Raw genomic sequence first — 25,878 nt, 5'->3', positions numbered from 1 at the left:
AAGGGCAGGGCACGCCAGCGAGACCAGAGCACTAGAAAGAGCTTCAAACCAGTAACTAGTTGGGTCCTTTTAATGTCTATCTACTTGAATAGTGAATGTCCTGTTAAGGCAGGACACTGCCAGATCCCTAGAGGGAACAGAGCACTCAAAGAAAATCCTCATTACACAAATGCAAGGATAATAAGTTTTAGGGGTTGCCAACAGCTTGTCAGGATATTTACAGTCGCCATAGTAAAGAAGTGGGTGCTAAGGAAAAGTATTTGTAGCTTTAGGCGCTTTACATGACGCAAGGATGGAAACAGCCCTGGAGGAAGCAACAGGCTAATCTTCTAGTGTCAAGAGGTGTGCACATTTTAGTTTTGGAGTAACAGTGGAGTGCGCCTCTTCAGGTTAAAGCTTATTAGTTAAGGACTAAAGTTGCTTGAGAATCAGACAGTCTTTGGAGCCAATGGCTCGGAAGGCACAAAGGCAGCAGACAAATCAGATGTAAAATCTGGGAGCACTCTTCTGTCCTCTGCAATCAGTCAGTAAATTGAGTCATAAAATCTTTGCTGGACCTTGGTAGAAATCTCAGCCAAGAAGGGAGGAGGCCAAGGCGAACTTGAATGAGTCCAGGAGTACTCTGAGGACAGAATAGACTTAAGACCAGATAACCTGATTCCAAGCTTCAAATATTGGCACTTTCAGAAGGAATACTGCAAGCAGCCCCAGGACCATTCCAATCATGTGTGCTGGAGCAAGCACTTACAGCAGCACTTCTTTGAACAGACCAGGCTGTGCAGCAAGAAGTTGAAAAATAACAGTATCAATGGTTTAAGTAAATAGGTAATAGTTAAAAGAAAACTCAGAAAAAAAAGATTGTTCCGTTAATGCAAATAACAGACTGAATGTCATTTTTTTATTTTGCCTTTAAGGGAATTCATTAAACAGCCTGTTGTGCGTAACTAATGTTGTGAGTTGAGAAACACTGATTTACACCTTTAAGCCCTGGTTCACACCAGTGCGTCTTTAAAATCTCGAGATTTCAAAGCCCCACAACAGATGTCTATGCAAGTCACAACAATCGGCAAGCAGTGCAGGAACCTTTTTCATAATCACTGCTACATGAGTGGCAGCGATATGAACGGTTCCATTGCTGGCAATGGGGTGCGACTTGACATGTGATCTAGAATAGTCAAATCGCATGACAAGTCACACCTGTGTGAACAGGGCTTGGAAGTTACCAAGAGTCATTTGTTTTGCTTAATTAAGCACTAAAATGCAGATACAGGTGACATTTCTATGGGAAAAGTGTACACAGTAATCATAACTCATACCTACATTGTACCTTCAACAGCCTATAATAAACTCACTGTATTAGAAACTGCTGGTAGTGCAGCTGTTGTATCTGGTACAGTGCTGTCATCTCTTGGTGGCGGCCAATATGCTCAGGACCCAATTCTCCCTGGAACACGAACAGTGTACGGTAAAGACACAAACTCTATTTTACATACAATAAAGTTTGTCATGGCAAAATATTAAACAAAACATGCAATACATTTCTGGAATTCATTCACATTCCCAAATGATTTATCCCTTTATGGACCCTACAAATAATATATATATATATAAATAATCTATCTATATATAAATAATCTATCTATATATAAATAATCTATCTCTATCTATCTATATCTATCTCTATCTATCTATATCTCTCTATATCTATCTATATCTCTCTATATCTCTCTATATCTATCTATATCTCTCTATATCTATCTATATCTCTCTATATCTATCTATATCTCTCTATATCTATCTATATCTCTCTATATCTCTCTATCTATCTATATCTCTATCTATCTATCTATATCTCTATCTATCTATCTATATCTCTATCTATCTATCTATATCTCTATCTATCTATCTATATCTCTATCTATCTATCTATCTATCTATCTATCTATCTATCTATCTATCTATCTATCTATCTATCTATCTATCTATCTATCTATATCTCTATCTATCTATCTATCTATCTATCTATCTATCTATCTATCTATCTATCTATCTATCTATCTATCTATCTATCTATCTATCTATCTATCTATATATATATATAAAGAAAAACCTCTCATTTGCCAAAAATACACTCAGCTCCTATGTTCTATTGTGGGTAGAGATTTGAACTGTATTTTAAACCCTCTTGGACCCAGGATTAATTTGATGAAAAACCTTTTCATCATAGTTTTCATCAGCTGCACGTTTTCAATGACAAAAACTCAACTAAAATAAAATTCAGTTTCAATTAAGATTACTAAAATATGACAAACTGAAATGGCATTTTAGTCAAAAGACTGACTAAAAGTAAAGCGAAATTTGACATCAAAATTACCAGTGGTCAAAAAGCAATATTCGTGTTTATGAAACTTGGTTTTACATAACGAAGTTACTCGATACTGGTTTTCATTATTACCAGAGAACTGTGAGGCTCCGTTCACATCTAGGCATTCTTGAGAACTTTTCTGCTCTAAGCCTCAGCTCTAAAAACACCTAACAAGACAAATCCCCTTAATTTCAATGGCCCCTGTTCACATCTGAGTGTTCGGTCGCCTTAAGCAAAATGACCGTCGCTCAAAAAAAGTACATGAGCTTCTTTTTTTGGCAAATTACAGAAGTTTTATTTTTTTTCATTGGTCACTTGTCAACCTAAAAATGACTGCACAAAAACGCCTGTACAAATGGGATTTTTGACTTACCGTAAAATCCATTTCTCTGTAGGTCAAAAATCCCATTTTATCTTTCGTTCATTGACGGACAGTTCTTGATTCTTCTTAACCTTTGGGACGTTGCAAAGCAGTGTTAAAAGATGAGGCATGGGAAAACAGCAGAAAAAATTCCTAAGGCTAACATAGCCAACCAGGTAACATGGAGCTCAACAATAAACAACTGGAGCTCACCTGAAAAAAACAATACACCCTCAAAGAGGACCAGGTCCACTAAACAGCAGCCTGCAAAACCTTGTGGCCAAAAGAAGCATCTGCAGATGCCAATACATTCATTTTATAAAACTTTGTAAAAGCGTGCAAAGACGACCAGATGGCCGCCTTGCAAACCTGCTTCCCTGATGCCCGATGACGGAAAGGCGCAGGAGGCACTAAGTGTCCAAGTAGAGTGTGCCTTAACAGGGAAAGGAGGAACCTGACCCCTAACTGAATAGGCCTGAATCAAGGTCTGTGTGATCCATCTGGAAATGGTCAAAGCAGAAGCGGCCAACCCTGTTCGAGGTCCAACCGTGAGTACAGTGAGTCTGACTCCCTAAAATACTCAGTAGCTGCCAGGTACACCCTGATTGCCCGAACCACATTCAGGGAAGGCAGAGCAATTTCCTTAGGATGTTTAGGCCTGGGACATAGGGAAAGCAACACTATCTTCCTTCAAATGAAAATCAGAGATGATCTTTGGAAGGAACAATGGACAGGGACGAAGGACCACCTTAGCTCTAAAATCAGCAGGTAAGGGGAACGAGAAGAAAACGCCGCCAGCTCCAAAACCCTGCATGCAGAATAGCCACCAAAAAGGCCACCTACTGGAACAACGTAAGCAGGGGAACCTCCCGGTATTTTAGAAGGGGGATTCCTGGATAACTGACAACACCAATTTGAGGACCCATGACAGTAATGGAGACCGCACTAGAGGAACCAAGTGTCAAGCTCCCTGGATAAAGATACGCACCAAGGAATGTGTGGCCAATGGATGTTGAAAGAAAACCTCCAAGGCCGTAACCTGGCCCTTGATGGTACTCAAGGCTAGGCGCTGCTCAACCCCCAGTTGGAGGAAAGCCAAGATCCAAGCCACAGAAAAGGAGCTAGGGAGAAGCCCAAAAGACACACCACGCAACGTACATCTTCCAAGTATGATGATAGATATTCCTAGAGGTAGATTTTCTAATCTTTAACAGTGTAGGAATCACCAATTCAGACAAACCTCTATCCTTCAGCACCTGGCTTTCGACAAGTCATTAATACTAGCGAATGTAAAGCAGGATGGGACAGCAGATCATCCCTGAGAGGAAGTCTCCAAGGAGCATCAGTGACCAGCCATACCAAATCGGCGTACCAAGAGCGGCAAAGCCAGTCTGGAGCCAATAGAAAGACCGCAATCCCTTGCTGCCTTGATCCTGCACAAGAGTCTTGGCAGAAGTTTGAGGGGGGAGAAAGGCAAAAATCAAACCATACTGACAACAAGGAGCCACTAATGCATCTGCAGCATTGGCCAGAGGATCACGAGACCATGCAACAAACCTCTGTACCTTCCATGGAATGTGCACAGCAGAGAGGGCTGGAAAGATCGTTCTGCCCACCATAGAATGCCGGCTACCTCCAGATCAGCAAGGACACTTCTTGTGCCCCCATGGTGAATGACATAGGCCACGTAGAATTTGTACCAGACACCCCTGAAGAGGAGTTGTCCAATGATCCAGACAGTCTGATTGCTCGGAGTTCCAGTACATTGATCGGCAGTCTGAACTCTTCCGGAGTCTTGACTCCCTGAGCACAAGCTGTGCCGAGGACGCCTTCCCACCCGGACTAGCTGGCATCCGTGGTGACAACTGCCCAGTACAGGGGGAGAAGGATTTCCCTGTTGAAGCACCAGAGAACAAAACCACCTCTAGAGAATGTGCATTCTTGTCCCATTTTACCAGAATCTTTTTTTACAGAGATCTCGTGTGGAACTTTGCAAACGGAACCGCCTCAGACCCACATACAAGCCCTGAGGGATGACCGTCTGCTGGAAAACAGAAGCTAAAATTGTCTTATGCAATTTCTGGAGTTTTTCCAGAGGAAGCAACACTATGGCTGAGGCCGAATCCACACAGATAGTCCAGTTTTGTAGACCGAATCAGAGCAGACCTCTGAAGGTACAAAATCCAACTGAACTTCCTCAGAGATCGCAGAGTAATCTCCAAGGTGTCCATCAGAGCAGTCAGAGACTCTGCTCGCAGAAGATCGTCCAGGTACCCCAGTACCACGATCCCCCCGCTGAAGCAACAATGCTAGCAACTGGGCCAACACTTTGTGAAGACCCAAGGAGCGGAGGCGAGACCAAAGGTAAACGCCACAAACTGATAATGCTCCTCACCCACGGCAAAGCGGAGGAAGCCCTGGTGACCGGCACATATTGGAATGTGAAGTTAGGAATCCTTGATGTCGATAGAAGCGAGAAAATGCCCCAGATGTAGGGACACCACTACCGTGCGGATGGACTCCATTCGGAACTTCTGAAAGCACACAAGGCAGTTTAGCACCTTGAGGTCCAGAATTGGACATACCTTGCCTTCCTTCCAGGGAACTGTAAACAGGTTTGAGTAAAACCCCTGAAAACATTCCGAAGCCAGGATAATCACCCCATAAAGTAAAAAGTCTTGCACTGCCCCAAAGTGATCCCGTAAGAAATCTGGGGACAAGTGCAGGTTGGAAGGGAAGAACCTTCCCAGAGGAAAAGACCAAAACTTGATCTTGTAGCTGGACCGAATGATTCGTGGACCCACTTGACCTGTACCGGAGAGGTCCATGGATCTGGAAATTATTATTATACAGGATTTATACAGCGTCAAGAGTTTACACATCGATTTACAGCTTGATGGTAGACAGTAGAAATACAATACACTTTAATACAGTAAAAACCAGAGGGCCCTGCTTGTTTGAGCTCACAATCTAAGATCAGCAAAGACGTCCCTCCACCCCAGATACGAGTGAGGGTGTCCCTTCATGCAGAGGAAGCCTTGTCCGCAGATATGGAAAAGCCCCCTGTAGCTTGCAAGACCAGGGGTCGGGGGTAGGCCCTGAAGGACTTTTATCCATTGAGGGATGAAAAAGGCCTCTTATGAGCCGAGAAGAATGGCCCATGTCTACTAATGTCATCATCCATGGAAGCTCCAAACAGGCGATCCCCCACAAAGGGGAGATCGGATAAGGCCTACTTAGAAGTCTGGTCCGCACACCAGCATTGTCAGTCAGACAATACACCAAAGGACCACTGCTGATACAGACAGCCTAAAATCAAAGGAGACCAGCTGGTCCGCCACCTCAGCAAAGGCCGGGGGGGGGCTGTTCCCTACTCATTAAAAAAAAACACAGTAGACCTCAAAAACATTCCACCCCACACCCAGGCCGTGTACCACCCATCCCATACAGCAGCAGATCCCTCTAGTGCAAAACCATACACACAATCCTGTCAGGGATCACCCTTGTTTGCATTCAAAAGCTCCAATGGAGTTGTATTATTAGATAAGGATTTGGGTTGGGTCAGGAGGGATTAAAAAATCCAGGGGGAAAAAAAAAAAAAAAAAAAAAAAAGATAGGCAGTCCAATATGATGTGTGTTGGCTAACCAACAAAGTAGACCTATTCCTGCATTCCAAACAAATATTCCACTGGAGACAAGAGTTTATTGTAGAGATAATCTACTTATTGCGGTATAGACATTCATTTGAGCCACACCAGAACCATCAGGAGTATGGAAAGATAGTAAATATCAAGTAGCTAGATTGGAGATATGGCAGTTCACTGTAATTTAGGTGTGCTGGAATCTTGTCCATCCTCAGCAAAAAGGTGTGGAAAACATGGAGATGGTCAGCTGTGAAGCTTAAGAAGACTTCAGTCTAAAGCTCTGATGTTATAGTCATTGCTGTGTAGGGCCTCAATATTTCATCCTTCAACATATGCTGGTTATTTATAAACACTGGTCACTTTGCCGAAGTATATACAAGAACAGTCCAGATAATGTCCTGGTTAAATTAATACTGTTTCTGGCGTGACACAGGTAGAATGGAGAAATGTCTCTTACCAGCAGTGAAGTGAAAAAGAGGCCAGTAGGCAAATACAAGCTGAATATCTTCTATGGCGAATGAGGTCGTTTTCAAAGCTCCCGGAAAGCTCACATCCCATTTCTCCAAGACTAAGGGATGAAGGTAGGTAGTAGTGAACTCAAGTGTAACAGCATCCATATACATTAGAGATTGCAGGTGTTACGGGCATCTAAGAGGTTCCCCGTGTTCTGGACAGCCGGTGGAGGACAGCGTCCAAGCCCGGGTGTGGGGCGGAATGAGAGGCTCCGGCGTGTGACGTTAACACGCCTGACGGACTCCAAGTGTGAAAAGGCCCTTACATTGTCCCTTGTGCTGGTATCTGCACTCTTAATTTAAAATCTTCAGTCTTCTCTAGCCATCTGGAGCACCAGGTTTACTGCTACTGGGGTCAATACAAGCCACTGGACCAGTGGCGGCCCGTGTATAGGGGGCGCAGGGATGCCCCCCCCCCCAATCTGTTGCAAGAAAAAAAAAAAGAAATTAAAAAAAAAATTTGCATTTTCAGCCAACTAGGGGCGCCCGACCTACTGGTGGCTATGGGGGGGGGGTTTGCACCCCACGTGCACCACGCAGAGGCGCCGATTGGCGGCCTTCTGAGGGTCATCGGGGCGCAGAGCAATGCGCCCGACACTCCCCATTCAAGTGCTGTCCTGGCTGTGATTGGTCCAACTCCAGCCTGGACCAATCACAGCCAATCATACAGGACATCCCGGGTGACTGACGTCGCGTGGGGGCGGTGCGGTCACCTTCCCGCCATCAGACGGTCAGAGCAGGCCGGCGTGCATCGGAGGAAGAAGAGAAGAGGACGTCTTGTCTCCACTCTCCAGAGAGTCCCGACTGGCCGACTCCCGTCTCAGCGCCGCAGAGAGCAGCAGCATGCCAAGCAGCAGTGACAGTCACTCAGGTAAGTGCCTCAGTCAGACTCAGTGTGGTGCCTCTCTCTCCGTCCGGTCTGTGTGCGGGTCCGGGACTGCGGACTCGTGTCCGTCCGGCGGTGGGGGAACTTTTTGCAGAGGGAGTGGAAACACACACCTCAGAAAGAGGCAGCGGCAGTGCAGTGTCTCGGGGGAGGTCTGGGGTAATGATCTTTGTCAGCAGGGAGCAGGAGGAGGAAGCGGCCATCAGGCAGGACTGACACAGAGCAGGTCTGTGCTATGCAAACTTGCAAAACACACAGAGTGACAAGGATAACGGGGGTGGGGGACATGGGCACTTACTTTGTGCTCTATGGGCCATGAGTGCGATCTGCAGGACTTCCACGCACCAACCCCCTCCCCCCACTCTATCAGCGGTCATAGAGAGATCCTTTCCTCCATCCACAGGTATGCCATCCTGGATATCCCACTACAAGGCAGGTCTTCTCTTCTACAGCCAGGGTCCATGCAGGAGAGAACACGCACACACTGTACATTCACACGATACATACACTCATACACACGCTGTACATTCACACACACACGCTGTACATTCACACACACACGCTGTACATTCACACAATACATACACACAGCACACACACACTCATAGGAGAACAGAGCAGCCAAACACCACATGTGAAGATACCAGCAAGGAGACCTTTGACGAATGAAGGACTCCCCTTTCCCCTTCTTCTGGGATTGTGCATCCAAAGAACAAAGTCCGGTGACATCCACTTCAGAGAAATTTTACATTTGTCTTCACCAGCTCCTTTGACCTGCTTACCGTATGGTAGTGCAGGTCCATATGTTGTGGTAAGCGCATATACATCCCACTACAATTGGTGGCAAGATTTAATTATCATCTTGACCTTCTGCATGTTTGTTGGACTCCATGCTCCCTTCTTGAGGATTTTGTGTGCTATGTCTATTTGACCTGTATGCTATATTACATTATAGGTCCATATGGTCTGCGGTGATCCATTGAAGTTGTCTCCAGTCCGCAGCAGCAGGAGTTTGGGGCTAGTGATTCCTACCTGGTGACATCCATATCAGTACTTTGGGCGTTTAATGACCCTGGTGGGTCTGATCAGTTGGTAAGAGTATTTAGTGACTCTGCTTGGTGGTCAATCCAGTAGTATACTGGACAAATGCAGAATCAGTCTTACTAGCAACTTTTTTCGGAGGCCACAGGCTGATCTGATACAGACTCTACAGGGGGAGGTGCAGGAGGGCACATGTGCCCTCTGCATTCACAGTTAGCAAGCAGCTGTGCGATTTGGGCTGTAAAGAACAATCCAAATTTAGTAATTAAGCCTGTAGATAAAGGTGGGAACGTGGTGGTCATGGATGATGTTCAATATGAACGCATGCTTCTAAACATCCTCGGCAACCACAGTTGGTATCGAAAAGATCCTGAACTATATTTGGAAAGAATGACTAAAGCTACTCTCTGGTGCCTTCTCTAAAGGGATAAAAAAAAAAAAACTTTTGAATTTTTCAACATAAAACATCCAAAAACAACTCTATACGTCCTGCCTAAGGTCCACAAAAGCTTGACAAAACCACCAGGCCGACCAATAGTATCTGGCAATGGATGCTTAATCTGCCAGCCTTTTGGTCGATGATTATCTTAGACCCCATGTCACTGCCTTACCATCTCATATTCAGGATACTAGCGATTTAATCAGGGCGTTGGATGGAATTGTTGTTCCTACTGCTGCCTGGCTTGTTGCAATTGACGTTGAAGCCCTCTACAACTCGATCCCGCACACATGCGGGGTAAAAGTTGTAGAGGGTTTCATTTCAGAAAGAGGGAATTTGGCAGGGCAATACAATACCTTTGTTGTTGCTCTTCTACGTTTTATCCTAATGAATAATGTGTTTCTGTTCAAGGGCTCCCACAACCTCCTTTTACAGTAAGTGGCGATGGGGACCAAGTGTGCCCCATCGTACGTTAACCTGTACCTGGGGGGGTGGGAGAGAGATCTCTTCTCAATAGAGGACCTGAGGGAATATCTATCGGGGATCCTCCTTTGGAGGAGATTTATAGATGACATTTTTCTGATTTGGACTAAACCATTGGCCCAGTAACAGATGTTTTTAAACATCTTAAATTCAAATAACTTCAATTTGAAATTTACTACCACCTACAATCAAAAAAGTTTAGACTTTCTAGACATTAAAATCTATGCTAATGAAGATGGTACTATTGGATGCACCCTGTTTCGAAAACCATCTGCAGGGAATACCATCCTCAATGCTGAGAGTTCTCACCCTAGATCTCTCATCTCTAGTAGTCCCTACCGTCAGTACCTTTGCCTTAAGCGAAACTGTTCGAAGCCTGAAGACTTTGAAATAGAGGCAAAACGTTTACAAAAACATCTATTTAGGGGATACATTAAATCATGTTTGAAACGGTCCTATCGCAAAGCCAAGATAGAAACTCCCTCATCTATAGAGGAAAAAAAAAACGATACCACAAGTGTGCGATTAATTACACGCTACTCGGGACAGCATGCCCAGGTGCGTTCTATCATGAATAAATTTTGGTATTTACTTCAAGCGGATCAAACAGTAGCAAAACACTTCAAAAGCCATCCCGAGATTACATTCAAAAGACCTGAATCCCTCAGGGATAAATTGGTCCACAGCCACTATTCCGTTTCCTGTAGTGGATGTTACCAAAAACTAACTGGCACATACATTGCCTTGCGAAAGTATTCGCCCCCCTTGAACTTTGCAACCTTTTGCCACATTTCAGGCTTCAAACATAAAGATATAAAACTAATTTTTTGTGAAGAATCAACAACAAATGGGACACAATCATGAAGTGGAATGAAATTTATTGGATATTTCACTTTGTTAAATAAAAAACTGAAAACTTGGGCGTGCACAATTATTCAGCCCCTTTACTTTCAGTGCAGCAATCTCTCTCCAGAAGTTCAGTGAGGATCTCTGAATTATCCAATGTTGACCTAAATGACTAATGATGCTAAATAGAATGCACCTGCACTGTGATAGTCTCAGAGGTCCGTTTAAAGCGCAGAGAGCATCATGAAGAACAAGGAACACACCAGGCAGGTCCGAGATACTGTTGTGGAGAAGTTTGAAGCCGGATTTGGATACAAAAATATTTCCCAAGCTTTAAACATCCCAAGGAGCACTGTGCAAGCGATAATATTGAAATGGAAGGAGTATCAGATCACTGCAAATCTACGAAGACCTAGCCATCCCTCTAAACTTTCAGGTCATACAAGGAGAAGACTGATCAGAGATGCAGCCAAGAGGCCCATGATCACTCTGGATGAACTGCAGAGATCTACAGCTGAGGTGGGAGACTCTGTCCATATAACAACAATCAGTCGTATACTGCACAAATCTGGCCTTTATGGAAGAGTGGCAAGAAGAAAGCCATTTCTTAAAGATATCCATAAAATGTGTAGTTTAAAGTTTGCCACAAGCCACCTGGGAGACACACCAAACATGTGGAAGAAGGTGCTCTGGTTCAGATGAAACCAAAATCGAACTTTTTGGCAACAATGCAAAACGTTATGTTTGGCGTAAAAGCAACACAGCTCATCACCCTGAAAACACCACCCCCACTGTCAAACATGGTGGTGGCAGCATGATGGTTTGGGCCTGCTTTTCTTCAGCAGGGACAGGGAAGATGGTTAAAATTGATGGGAAGATGGATGGATCCAAATACCGGACCATTCTGGAAGAAAACCTGATGGAGTCTGCAAAAGACCTGAGACTGGGACGGAGATTTGTCTTCCAACAAGACAATGATCCAAAACAAAGCAAAATCTGCAATGGAATGGTTCACAAACAAACATATCCAGGTCTTAGAATGGCCAAGTCAAAGTCCAGACCTGAATCCAATCGAGAATCTGTGGAAAGAACTGAAAACTGCTGTTCACAAAAGCTCTCCATCCAACCTCACTGAGCTCAAGCTGTTTTGCAAGGAGGAATGGGCAAAAATTTCAGTCTCTCGATGTGCAAAACTGATAGAGACATACCTCAAGCAACTTAGAGCTGTAATCGCAGCAAAAGGTGGCGCTACAAAGTATTAACTTAAGGGGGCTGAATAATTTTGCACGCCCAATTTTTCAGTTTTTTATTTGTTAGCAAAGTTTGAAATATCCAATAAATTTCATTCTACTTCATGATTGTGTCCCACTTGTTGATTCATCACAAAAAAAATGGATTTTTGTAAGATCTTACCGTAAAATCCTTTTCTCTTAAGCTCATTGACAGACGTAGTCTTCTTGATTCTCAAGAGCTGGGTTATGTTGTCTCCGCAGGAGTAGGACTAGGCAGAAAGACAAAACGTTCTGGCTCCACCTTAGGGGCAGTCCCTGAGGGTATATCCTCCCTCTCTCTGCTACAGGGAATCAGTTCTGTTTTAAAGCAGTACAGAGAATTTAACCCAACCCAACTCAATGATAGAGGGGCGGGTACTACGTCTGTCAATGAGCTTAAGAGAAAAGGATTTTACGGTAAGATCTTACAAAAATCCATTTTTCTCTATCGCTCATTGACAGACGTAGTCTTCTTGATTCTCAAGAGCTGGGACACCCAGAAGCAGTGCCACAAATGAGGGGTGGGATTGACAAAATCAAATCCAATCTAGAAGGCCCAACCGGTGCCAAACTAGAAGTTCTAAAGGCTCATTATAAACAAAGAATGAGACTAAAGAAAAATTTTCCAACGGAAAAAACCCTCGAGGTAGACCACTGGTCTCCTCAAATTGCGGCCTGCAAAACCTTGCGGCCAAACGAGGCATCAGACGATGCCATTACATCAACTTTATAATGTTTAGTAAAGGTATGCACCGACGACCAGGTAGCCGCCTTGCACACCTGGACCACTGACGCCTGATGGCGAAAGGCCCATGATGCACTAAGTGCCCGAGTGGAGTGCGCCTTAACAGGGAACGGGGGCTCCCGACCCTTAATAGAATAAGCCTGTACTACCGTCTGTCTGATCCATCTGGAAATGGTCGCGGCAGATGCAGGCAACCCCTTTTTGGGTCCATCTGGGATCACAAAAGTGAATCCGTCTTGCGAAACGAGTCTGTCGTTTTCAAGTATACCCTGATCGCCCGGACCACATCCAAGGAGTGTAAAGCAAACTCCCGAGGATGACTGGGCTTAGGACACAGGGAAGGTAATACAATTTCTTCATTCAGATGAAATTCTGAAACCACTTTTGGTAGGAAGGATGGATTCGGACGAAGAACCACCTTATCTCTATGAACCACCAGATATGGTGAACGACAAGATAATGCGGCCAGTTCTGACACCCTGCGTGCAGAAGTAATAGCCACCAAGAAGGCCACCTTCTGGGACAACGTAGGTAGAGGAATCTCCCTAATATCTTCAAAGGGAGGTTTCTGAAGAACCGACAACACTAAATTAAGATCCCAGGGAGGTAACGGTGCGTGCACTGGCGGAGCCAGATGTCGCACCCCCTGGATGAAATTCCGCACCAAGGAATGAGTAGCCAAAGGTTTCTGAAAGAAGATGGCTAATGCTGAGACCTGACCCTTGATAGTACTCAAGGCCAGTTTCTGCTCAACCCCTTGTTGCAGAAAAGCCAATATTCGACTAATCGAATAAGACCGAGGACGGAACCCCAAAGGTTCACACCATGCAATGTAGGACTTCCATGTGCGATGATAAATGTTTCTGGAAGTCGCTTTCCTTGCTTCAACTAGAGTAGGAATAACTGAAGCTGACAAACCTTTGTCCTTCAGCACCTGGGTCTCAATAGCCAGGCCGTTAAAGCCAGCGATCGTAAAGCAGGATGGAAGATCGGTCCCTGAGACAGTAGATCCTCCCTGAGAGGAAGTCTCCACGGGACGTCCGCCACCAGTCTGACCATGTCGGCGTACCAAGCTCGACGAGGCCAGTCCGGAGCTACCAGGATTACTGGGATTCCTTCCTCCTCTATCCTGCGAAGAAGTCTTTGCAGTAACGCGAGAGGAGGGAAGGCATATATTAGCTGGTATTGCCCCCACGGGGCGATCAGTGCGTCTGCGGTTTCTGCTAGAGGATCGCGGGAGCGAGCCACGAATCTCTGAACTTTCCTGTTGAATCGTGATGCCAACAGATCCACATCCGGGGTGCCCCACCGTAGGCACAACTGGTGGAAAACGTCTGGATGGAGGGACCATTCCCCCTGATCCAGGGTCTGACGGCTGAGATAATCTGCCTGCCAATTCTCCACCCCCGGAATGAACACCGCAGAGATTGCTGGAACAAATCGTTCCGCCCAGCGAAGAATGCAAGCCACTTCTTTGGCCGCTCGGACACTCTTGGTGCCCCCCTGGTGATTGACATAAGCCACGGCCGTGGCATTGTCCGACTGAATCCGAACCGGGCTGCCCTGGAGCTGCTCGGTCCAGTGAATCAGACAAAGTCTGATCGCTCTCAGTTCCAATACATTTATCGGTAACCTGGATTCTTCCGGGGACCAAAGTCCCTGGACAGATAACTGACCGAGAATTCCTCCCCATCCGGATAGACTGGCATCCGTGGTCACTATCATCCAATATATTGGCAGAAATGACTTTCCCTGGCTGAGCATCGGAGACCGAAGCCACCAGACCAGAGACTCTCTGGTCTGTTTGCTCAATCGGATCTGATTGTCCAGGGATTCCGGATTCCGATTCCATCTGAGAAGAATCTCTTGCTGAAGAATTCGGGTATGGGACTGGGCAAATGGGACTGCTTCGAATGAAGCCACCATCAACCCCAGAACCCTCATGCAAGTCCGAAGGGAAGACCAGCTGTTGGACAGAAACAACTGGACTGCTGATTGAATTTTTCGGAGTTTCCCTACCAGAAGAAAAACTCTTGTCCTGACTGTGTCTAGAATTAGACCCAGATATTCGAGCCTCTGGGTGGGAACCAGAAATGACTTTTGCTGGTTCACCAGCCACCCGAATTCCTGTAAAGAAATCATAGTAATTTCTATGTTTTGTAGCAAGGTCTGAGGAGACTCTGCATGAAGCAGAAGATCGTCTAGGTAACCAAGGATCGATATACCTCTTTGGCGCAGAAGTGCCAACATTGGGGCCAACACCTTTGTGAAGACCCGCGGAGCCGTGGCGAGACCGAAAGGTAACGCCACAAACTGATAGTGGTTCTCCTCTACGGAAAAGCGTAGAAACCGCTGATGTCCTGCGAAAATGGGAATGTGAAGATAGGCGTCCTTGATGTCTATGGACGCTAGGACATCCCCTGGATGCAGGAAGGCTGCTACCGTGCGAATGGACTCCATTCTGAATCTTCTTATGTTGACGAAAGAATTGAGTGCTCTTAAGTCCAGAATTGGACGCACTTTGCCCTCTTTCCTGGGTATTGTAAATAGGTTTGAATAAAACCCTTGAAACCGTTCTGTCCAAGGAACGTGGACTACCACTCCTTGTTGTAGTAAATCTGTGACTGCTCTCCGCAGATCTTCTAAACGATCTGAGGATAGTCGGATATTGGAAGGGAAGAATCGCGCCGGTGGGAGAGATCGAAACTCGATCTTGTACCCTGACCTTATGACTTCGCAAACCCATTTGTCCGGGATTCTGGAAAGCCATGGATCCGGGAACCGGCGAAGACGTCCCCCCACCCCAATTATGGGTGGGGGCGCACCTTCAGGCTTTGGATGGTTTATCTTCAGGTCTGGAGGGGGCGGGCTTTTGCTTGCCCGACCAACGACCCCTGACGCCTCCTGCAGGAGCTTTGGAGGACTTAGTTTTTTCACCCGCGGGACGAAAAAACCTCTTGTGAGCAGAAAAAGAAGGCCCTCGTCTTTGACGAGTTCCTCTACCTTTAAAATTTTGCGGTAAAAAGGTGCTCTTTCCACCCGTGAGATCTTTAATGATCTCATCTAAGTTGGCTCCAAATAGACGCTCTCCTGAAAAGGGGATATTAGCCAATGCTTTTTTGGAACCTTGGTCGGCTAACCAACCTTTTAGCCACAGTGTACGCCTGAGAACCACTGCTGAAACTGAGGCTCGCGCCAATAGTGGAGTGGCGTCTAACGCCGCATCACACACAAACTGTAACCCCTGTATCATTTGTTCCAACAAATCTGATACCGCCTGAGGGACCTCTTCTAAGTCCCGGCGTAACCACTTGGTCCATTCAGTTACAGCCTGCGAAACCAGACCAATAGCTATTATAGGTCTGAAAGCTGATCCAATCAAGGAAAACATGGTGCGAGACATAGCTTCTATCTTGCGATCCACTGGATCTTTAAAAGACGGAGCGTCTTCTAAAGGAATAACCGTGGCTTTATTCAATCTAGCAATTGGTGAATCCACCACAGGTGGTTCTGTCCATTTCTTAATAAGGGTTTCCTCAAACGGATAACGCCTGTCAATGCGTTTAGAAATAGTAAAAGTGCGTTTTGGCAGACGCCATTCTTCTTCGATTGGATTGCCAAAACATTTGGGCAATGGAAAAACCTTCGCCACTTTGATGCGTTTTTTAGTCCCAAAAGGGATTTCAGTTTCAGCTATTTCCGATGGAATACCCTGTAACCTTAAGGTCTCTTGAACAGATACAATGAGTGCGTTTACCAACGCTTCCTCTCGGGCTATGGCGGATGCCGAAACATCCTCCTCACTGTCTGAAGAGACAGGACCCGAGACACCAATCCCAGATGAAGTACCTGCAACTGCAGAAATAGGCTCAGAGTCTGAATCCGAGGTTTCAGATAATAAGGGGTTAGGCGGGGGTCGCTTTCTTGCGCCCTGTCCCTGACAAGCCACTTCCACCCGGGACACAAAAGTTTCCATAATAGCTGACAATGATTCAATTGTCAATGGGGTGCTGGAGGATCCCGCAGACCCCTCGAGGGGATCCGGAGGAGATACATGAGTGGCAGGGTCCATGTTAATACAGGACACCTTTGCCAGCAAAACAAAAAAACTTTTTTTTTTTTTTTTTTTTGTGTGTCTCCCCCTAGCGCAATAGCGCCCCTCAGAGTACCTGCTTCTCGATCCCACAGAGAGAGAGAGGGACCCCCAAGGCTCACCAACCGATGCAGTGCAGTTTCCAACCAACTGCAGTCAGCGTCTGTCTTACACAGACTGGAAGGAGCTGTTTGCTTTTTCCCGGGTAGAAGGCGTGGCTCCGCCCCCTGTGTACGCCTTCCGGCGTTCCCAGCTCTCCACGAGGTAGCTGGGCTCACAAAACATGGCCGCCCCCATAGAAGAGACATAAGACTCCAAAAACATGGCGGCCGGCGTGACCTGAGGACATACATGCATTCGGTCTACGGCAAAATGGCGGCGGACCGCCGAAATCCTTATCCCAGCACATCCACCTGCATCTCTGCTAAGAGGCGATATATGGATCTACAGAAGATACACTACACATAAGGTAGGATTATACCTCCTATGTCTGCTGTAATGTTACAGTCTGCTGGGTAGAGTGTTAGCTCTTAAACCAAGTCCATTTCCCACAAACACATGCTGTATTACAAGGGGGACTTGTAAGTATCAGATATATACTGACCATATATGGAGGGGCCCATAATACATACTGCCTCATAACGAGGAAAAAAGGGAACGTTTACTCACCATACCGAACCGACAGGCACCCTCTCTTCACAATACCCTCTCCACCGGGGTGGGGGTTTGTGGACCACTCCGGACGCCTCGACTCTCTGGTACCTGGCGTCCAAGCGAGACTTTTAACTCGCAAAGTCAGTCCCTTCACTGGGACTCCGTCGCGGCCGACCCAGCGCGGAGCTCTGGTCTGCACGCGCTCGTAGGCAGAAACCGGGGTGACCACTGGATCTCAACATCCAGCCCGTCGCCCGGCCCCGCATACTTACTTGAATATGTCGCGGCCGACCAAGCGCAATGCCATGGTCTGCGCGCGCTCGTAGGCCGGCTGGGGTGACCACAAGTGTCGCCCAGTCCGGCATTTTTTGCTTGAAGATCTCACAGGAAAAAACACTGGAGAAAACTACCTAAAAAAATGTATTTTTCTTAAAGAAAAAAAGTCTTGCCAGGACCAAAAGATCCCAGCAAGGAGCTTAGGTCCTTACTCCTGACTAGACAGAAAAAAACTGATTCCCTGTAGCAGAGAGAGGGAGGATATACCCTCAGGGACTGCCCCTAAGGTGGAGCCAGAACGTTTTGTCTTTCTGCCTAGTCCTACTCCTGCGGAGACAACATAACCCAGCTCTTGAGAATCAAGAAGACTACGTCTGTCAATGAGCGATAGAGAAATTACAGTTTTATATCTTTATGTTTGAAGCCTGAAATGTGGCAAAAGGTCGCAAAGTTCAAGGGGGCCGAATACTTTCGCAAGGCACTGTATCATTGCAAAGGATGTAACTTTTGCAAATACATGTTTAACGTTAAGAGCCGGTTCACACTGAGGCGATCCGACTTCGGGGGGCGACCTGTGAAGTCGCGTGCACCGCGACTTGCAGGGACTTCACATAATTGAAGTCTATGCAAGTCGCTCCCAGGTCGCCCCAAAGTAGTAGAACAGGACCCTTTTTCTAAGTCGGAGCGATTTGTGTCGATCCTATTAGAACGGGTCCTGTACTATTCAATGGACCGCGACTTGTCAGGCTGACAAGTCGCCTGACAAGACGCACTAGGCTGAATGGGAGTTATATTTACCAAATGGAAGCATATACAAACCAAAATTTTAAGCAAACTGCCAGACAATATGTGTCATCTGCAACATGAAATGTGATTGCAATGTTTTTTAGGTATCAGAGACCACTTAAAATTAGTCCTGGGCAAAAAATTTGATAGTCCCATTAGTCGACATATGGGTCTGTACCGCAACTACACACACACACACACACACACACACACACACACACACACACACACACACACACACACACACACACACACACACACACATATATATATATATATATATATATACACACACACACACATATATACAGACACACACACTAATTCAGGGAATTTTTTTTGTCAGTTTTTCCCTTTTGTTTAGATTTGCCTCCGCCCTTCAATTCATTGAACCGGAGCAGAGACTTGCCTTTCCTGTAATGACCACTGCTCCCTCAGTGCGCGTTCCGCGCGATACATCACTGAGTCCCGTGAGTTACATGTGCCTTCCTGGCCAATGAGGAGGCTGTAATTCCGGAAGGGACATGGAAAATGGGAGAACCCTCTGCTCTCACTCCGGCGGTGACGTCAGACGCCTCTGGAGTGCGAGGGGGGAGATTTAAAACCCAGCACCAGCACTGACAGTCAGTCGGACTGTGCAGTGAAGGGAAGAAGCGCTCGGTTCAGGTACCTACAAACCTACCATGCTATATGTACCTATATGTACCTATCGATACTTCTTTTTCAAGCTTTAGAGCTAGAGAACTGAGCAAAAACATGACAACTGATCGCGCAGTTCTCTGTCAGCTCTGAGAAGAGAGCAATGACTTGGCAGTCACTGCTCTCTGCTTGGCAGTCACTGCTCTCTGCGGTCTATCCAGCTCTCACTGTGGCTGAGAGGCTGAGCCAGCTGCCGGCAATATGGCTGGGATCTTTCGAGAGCCTAGAGCAGCTCAATGCTGAGAATCACAAGAGAAATAAGGCTAAAAAAGCTTTGGCCATATTCCTCTTTTTAAGGTCGATGCAAAATACAATTGAGCACACTGGAAGCAGAGGTCTAACCTTCACATACAGAAAAAGCTCTTTACAAGTAAAAGCTCTGAAAACGTGCAATAGTGTTCCACAGGAGCTCCTTTTTCCCTACCAAAATGAACCATGTTTTCTATACTCCTCAGAATGAACTGCGGGGTTTGCGGTTTCTAAGATGCAAGCTGTTTTTGATTTTACATTTTATTATTGGCAGGACTGGACAGACATATCTTTTTTTCAATTTGACTATGTAACATTAAGCAAAATCATACAATAACCCTCACAGAAAACAAAATGCTGCACATAATGCAGACAAAATTCTAGCACATAAAGGTAAATGAATTGTCACTTACTAGTCTGGGTGTTGGAGGTGTGATGAATGGAACTCTGCCCCATAATTTAATAATGTCACTGAGTGGCTGGAAGGTTTCATCACATACTCTCCGCAACAACAAAGTCATGGGAAAGTATCCAGCTTGATACCATTCGCCCATCTCTCGATTACTAAAGGGACCTAAAAAATGTAAAAGTGAGGAAGACTTGAACAAAAAATGAGCAGAAGAGCACAAATTTAAAAAAACATAAAAAACACAGAAAATGGACTCAAGGCAATAAGCCAAAACTCACCCTGAATCTCTCCCTGTGGATCTTTGTAGTACCACTTCTGTTGGTTATCTGGAGGTGGTCCTTTCACTCGGTGATCTGGCATTTTCCCTGTTAATCTGTCATCATCAAGCGTCCCGTCCTGCAGGTACGCCACCATTTTCTGTGCTTGCTACACCATACAAATTGCTTATTAGTGATTTAAATGCGTGTTTGGAGGTAAATAAGTCCTATTTAGCTCTACAACAGAAACTCAACATATCTCTGAATTTCAAAAAGTATAGAATGATAACATGAGAGATCATGTAGGTTTCTGCTAGGTTAATGCAACAATTTTTTAAAACAATGCATTCTTGTACCTGCTCCAGATGTTCTAGTCCATCCTCTTCATCAGGTTCGGAAAGAAGACCACCCATTCCAGGTGCCGCATTTACCGAGGAATGACTTGACCCTGAGGTGCTTTCTATCTGAAGAGTAGCAGGATTTGCAGAATGACCTGCTGATCCTTGATGAGGATCTTTTACTTGTCGAACAGCAGTACTTTGGCTAAATGCAGGAGATCCGGATTGAGGTATACAAGTAGCTGTTGATTCATAGGAGCCTCTGGAACCATGTGAAGTGGAATCTACAGAAATATACAGATTTCTTATGAAAAAATACAAGAGACACAAAGCAAAACATTCCAAGAAAACTACTAAGCTACCTACACAATTATAATATACTGTCAGAAGTACCATGCACCACATTAAGTTTAAACGTGGTGTGCAAGCATTGTGCTTGCACAACTGTTATTTTTACCCTAATACATGTAAATGCAAAAAAGTTTCAAATATGTATTTTATATTTCAATATTTTTTTTTTAAACTAACAAGATATTGCCGTATAAGGCACATTAGAAAAGGAAAAATAAATGTTCAAGTAACTGAAAACACAAAAATGCATTTCCTTCAAAAGATCAATAAATTATCACATATCCTGACATCAAGTAGAGAGATCTCAACATTAAATTCTCTTGGGTTAAAGTACCAACCAAAGTAACAATACAAAATAGCAAACATGCATTCTAACAATAATACTGTATTGTGAAGACTGTCATCCTTATGGATTTAAGAAAAAAAAATAATTTATTGGGACTACAAAACTGATTTTCTTTCCCCTCCATGGAGGGAAAGCATTTTTCACTTTTGTGATGTCCAAAAGCAGTTAAACTGACAGTTAGGTAACAGAGCAAGCAAATGCTAACAGGCCCAAGAAAAAAAAAAAAACAAAGAACAAGGAGCACCTCAAAGAGTGACTTAACGACTTGCCAACTGCCGCACGACTATATACGGCGGCAGTCAGCCCCTCACAGGCAAAGTGGCGTAGGGGTACGTCACTAGCCTGTGAGGCTCTAGGGAGCGAGCGCGTGCCGCCGGAGGCGCGCTACCGCTCGCTCATGGAACCCCCGCACGTGTGAGCGGCGGACCAGATGTTCGCCGCTCACTCGCGATCGTCGGTTACTGAGGGAGAAAGGCAGACGGCTTATGTAAACAAAGCCGCCTGCCATTCTCCCTTGAGTAACAGCAGAGATCATACAGTCCTGCTATGTAGGATCGTATATCTCTGCTGTTACATGAAAAGCCACATCCCACAACAGTAAGAGTCACGCCCCTAGGGACACACACAGCCACTGCATCTCTAATAAAGTTAATCCCTTCCCTGCAAGTGTCATTTTTACAGTAACAGTGGATATGTATAGCACTGATTACTGTAGTAATGTCACTGGTACCCCCAAAAGTGTAAAAAATGTCAGTCAAGGGACCAATCTGTCCGCCGCAATGTCGCAGTCCCACAAAAAAAAAAAAAAAAAAAACAATAAAAATGACAAAAATCTTTCCCTTGGTTAGTAAACGCAATAACTTTTGCGCAAACCAATCAAAATACACTTATTGCGATTTTTTTTTACCAAACATATGTAGCACAAAACAAATTGGCCTAAAAGGTTAAAAAAATTTTTGATTTTTACATTTTTTGGGGGGGGAATTTCACATAAAAAATGTGAAAAATGTTGTTATTTTTGCAAAGTTGTCGCTCTTTTTTTGTTTATAGCGCAAAAAAAAAAGATCAAATACCACCAAAAGAAAGCTCTGTTTGTGGGGAAAAAAAGGACGTACAGCTTTACACGACCGCACAATTGTCCGTTAAAGTCACGCAGTGCCGAATTGCAAAATAGGCCCTGGTCAGAAAGGGGGTAAAATCTTCCAGGGCTTAAGTGGTTAGAGAACCTTACATCTGAAGTTGGCATGAGATGACACCATAACCTCTACGTGCTAGAACTTAGCGATAGTGTCAACAGAAGACCAATTGACAGCCTTGCAAATACGGGGAAACATCTGTTTGATGCCAACAAAAAAAAAAAACCCCAAGAAGCACTCAGATCTAGCAGATGAGTCCTTGAAAAGAAAAGTGGAAGCCCATATCTAGTGAATATAATCTTGGAAGATGGTCCCACAGAGAGAGGGGGCAAAAGATAAAGTCATAATTCTTCTCGAGTTCATCCAGGATTACAAAAAGGGAATCTTCCTAAAAGATTCCTAAAATCATCCTCCTAAAAGAAGCAGCAGCTGAGAGAAGGACTCACAAAGCTTAAACCATATCCATAAAACGACATGAAATTTACTTATGGTGAACTGGAGCTGAAATAGTAGAACTATATCCCGATTGAGGCGAAAAACTACCTTAGGCAAGATGGAAGCCCTAACTTTCAACACCCTCTTGTCCCTGTGCATAACCAATGGTACTTTGCATGAGAACGATACAATTTCAGGTACTCACCTTGCACAGATGACAGCTACCAAGAACAGAGAGCGGGGGGATGGAGTCTAATGGATTTAAACTGTGGTTCCTGAAGTGGAAAGAGAATCAAATTTAGATCCCAAGGAGCCACAGGGAAATTAACTGGTGCTGCTATGTGGGATACTCCTTGAACAAAGGTTTGAGGCCAATGGTCTCTGAAGCAAGAAAAAATAAATTAATAAAGCTGGCCCTTGATAGTGCCTAGAGCCAAACACAGGTCTAGACCCAATTGCAGGAAGGGGAGGATATGTCCTACAGAGTGAAAAAGTCCACAGACTCATACCAAATATGCCTTCCACTTCTGATGGGACCTTGTGGGAAAGTAGCGTTCAGCATCGTAGAAATCAGATTCCGAGATACAAGTGTCAATACCTAGGCTTCAACATTCATACTGGTAAAGCCAGCAACTGTAAAGCAGGGTTGAAAAGGAGTTAGTAGAACAAAAGATCAGAGAATCTGTTACAGCCCACAGAGCATCTGCCAGGCATTTTTCCAGTTCGATATAACCCATTCATGTAGGCCAACAAGTGAGGATCACCAGAAAAATCCTCAATATCCTAATCTGTCACATGTCATCAGTACCGCCATCTGTGACCTGTCACACAGGCCATCAGTCCCGCCATCAGTAACCTGTCACACAGGCCATCAGTACCGCCATCAGTGACCTGTCACACAGGCCATCAGTACCACCATCAGTGACCTGTCACACAGGCCATCAGTACCACCATCAGTGACCTGTCACACAGGCCATTAATACCAGCTGCCATGTCCAAAATATTTTTCACATCTGATAATCCCCCTGTCACTGCACAGCCAGGTGTGCGGCCCAACACTACAAATTTTTCACAATTCAATCTTTTTTTTGTTTTTTGTTTTTCCCCACAAGATTTGCTGCAGTATATGGTGGACCAAACAAATATTTTTGCAGAGCAATTTATTGCCTCCAACCCAAATTCATCCTACACCCAAATCTTTCATTGACGTCATCTCACACTAGATAAATTCAAATTGTTTTTGGGCCTTACATTTATTATGTAAGAAATATGTACAAAGTGGTGTTGGATTTAAACGACCAGATATTACTGGTGCTCCTATCACTCACCACAAAATGTATGCTTTCCATGTACAATGGTAAATCTTCCTAGAGTAGACTTCCTAGCCTTCAGCAGTGTCAGAATCACTGACCAAGGCTAACCTCTATCCTTCAGCACCCAGGTTTCAACAGCCAGGCCGTCAAAGCCAGCGACTGTATACAAGGATGGAAGATTAGCCCTTGGGACAGCAGGTCCTCCCTGAGAGGCCGTCACCAAGGGATGTTGGCAACCAAACGGACCAGGTCGGTGTACCGAGACCGGCGAGGCCAGTCTGGGGCCATGAGAATGACCAGAATCCCTTCCACCTTGATCCTTTGCGGAAGCCTCTTCATAGGAGGGAAAGCATAGATCGGACTATACTGGCCCCACAGGGCCATCAGATCATCGGTGGCTTTCGCCTGAGGATCTCGTGACCTTGCCACAAACCTCAGTACCTTTCTGTTCAGCCGAGACGCAACCAGATCCACCTCAGTGCTGCCCCACCGCAGACATATCAGATGAAACAAGTCCAGATGAAGCGAACGCTGCCCTTGGTCCAAAACCTGCCGACTGAGATAGTCATCCTGCCAATTTTCCACTCCTGGAATGTGTTCGGCGGAGATGGCCAAAACAAAGTGTTCTGCCCACCAAAGAACGCCGGCTACATCCAGAGCTGCCAACACACTTTTGGTGCTGCCCTGATGATTGACATAAGCCGCCATCATGGCATTGTCAAACTGGATGCGTAACTGGCCCCAATACAATGGCGCCGACCACGGCAAAATGGCAGCCACATACGCCATTCACGAGGCTCCCAGGAGGGTCCTCTGGAGCCCAGACCATAGCCACAACAGAAGGGGAGATCCGAGCACAGGACCACTATCAGTGGCTAGCACCCACCCGAGCCGGGAAATCGGTCCATCGGCAGCAGAGAGGGGGGATGTATGCCAGATAAGAATGCCCATAGGTGTAGCCAAGTCTTTTTTCTGCCTATTGTCCGAATCCTGTAGGGGATATAACTATGATTCTGACTATGGAGCACTGTGATCATCAATGAACGAAAGAGAAATCTCAATATAAACCTGTGCATTTATTGAAGATTTAAGGACTGACATCTCCCCCCGTATCTTTACCTGACATGCAACCCCATATCATCAATGATTGTGGAAATGTGCATTTTATCCTCAGGCAGTCATCTGACATACATTTTATTGGAACTGCACCAAGCAAAAGTACCAGCATCACCACCCTGCCAAATGCAGATTCATGATTAATCACTGATTATCAATTCCATCCAGTCATCCACAGTCAATGATTGCTTTTCTTTAGCCCACGGTAACCGTGTTTCTTTCTGTTTAGGTGTTAATGATGGTTTTTGCTTAGCTTTTTCTGTATGTAAATCCCATTTCCTTTAGGCGATGTCTTACAGTTCGGTCACAGACTTTGACTCCAGCTTCTGACCATTTGTTTTGTTGTTTTCCGTTTTCAAGGCATATTGCTTCAAGTTTTTTTATCTTGACGCTTTGATGTCTTCCCTGGTCTACCAGTATGCTTTCCCTTTAACACCCTTCCCATTTGATTTGTACTAATGAAAACCATCATTAACAACTAAACAGAAAAAAATACAAGGTTACAGTGGGCTAAAGAAAAGCAAGCATGGACTGTGGATGATTGCATAGAAATGATATTTAGTGATAAACATAAGACAATTACACTCACATTTCATTTGTAGATCACAGGCATGTCAGAATGCTCCTTCTCCTCTCCCTCTCAGGATGCCCTCAGCTCGCTCTGCGATATTATTGTGGCCGTTTAATTGCACATCGCGTGCCCGCCACTGTGGAGCTTCCCCGTCGAGCTCCAGCGTCCTGTGTCCCCGTGCGCTTGTGCCCGGTCCTGCCGGCTAATTCCAACTGTGCATGCGGCTATGCTGGAGGCCTCTAGTGAGAAGGGATTG

At 45.2% G+C, this 25,878-nt stretch overlaps 1 protein-coding gene across 1 annotated transcript in view; it reads right to left on the bottom strand.

The window, feature by feature from the left end:
• The window catches only part of GIGYF2 (GRB10 interacting GYF protein 2), a 615,584-nt gene that overhangs the window by 258,399 nt on the left and 331,307 nt on the right, over positions 1-25,878 (bottom strand). Inside the window, exons 12-15 of the mRNA XM_082251280.1 lie at positions 20,373-20,638; positions 20,038-20,185; positions 19,764-19,924; positions 1,353-1,444 (exon numbers count right to left, since the gene is read on the bottom strand). Of these exons, the coding sequence (XP_082107406.1) occupies positions 1,353-1,444; positions 19,764-19,924; positions 20,038-20,185; positions 20,373-20,638 (667 nt within the window). The remainder of the gene's footprint in view (positions 1-1,352; positions 1,445-19,763; positions 19,925-20,037; positions 20,186-20,372; positions 20,639-25,878) is intronic.

Source organism: Pelophylax lessonae (genome assembly GCF_965119305.1).
Source record: "Pelophylax lessonae genome assembly, chromosome: 3".
NCBI classification, from domain to species: Eukaryota; Metazoa; Chordata; class Amphibia; order Anura; family Ranidae; genus Pelophylax; species Pelophylax lessonae.
This window is presented reverse-complemented; position numbering and strand designations above follow the sequence as displayed.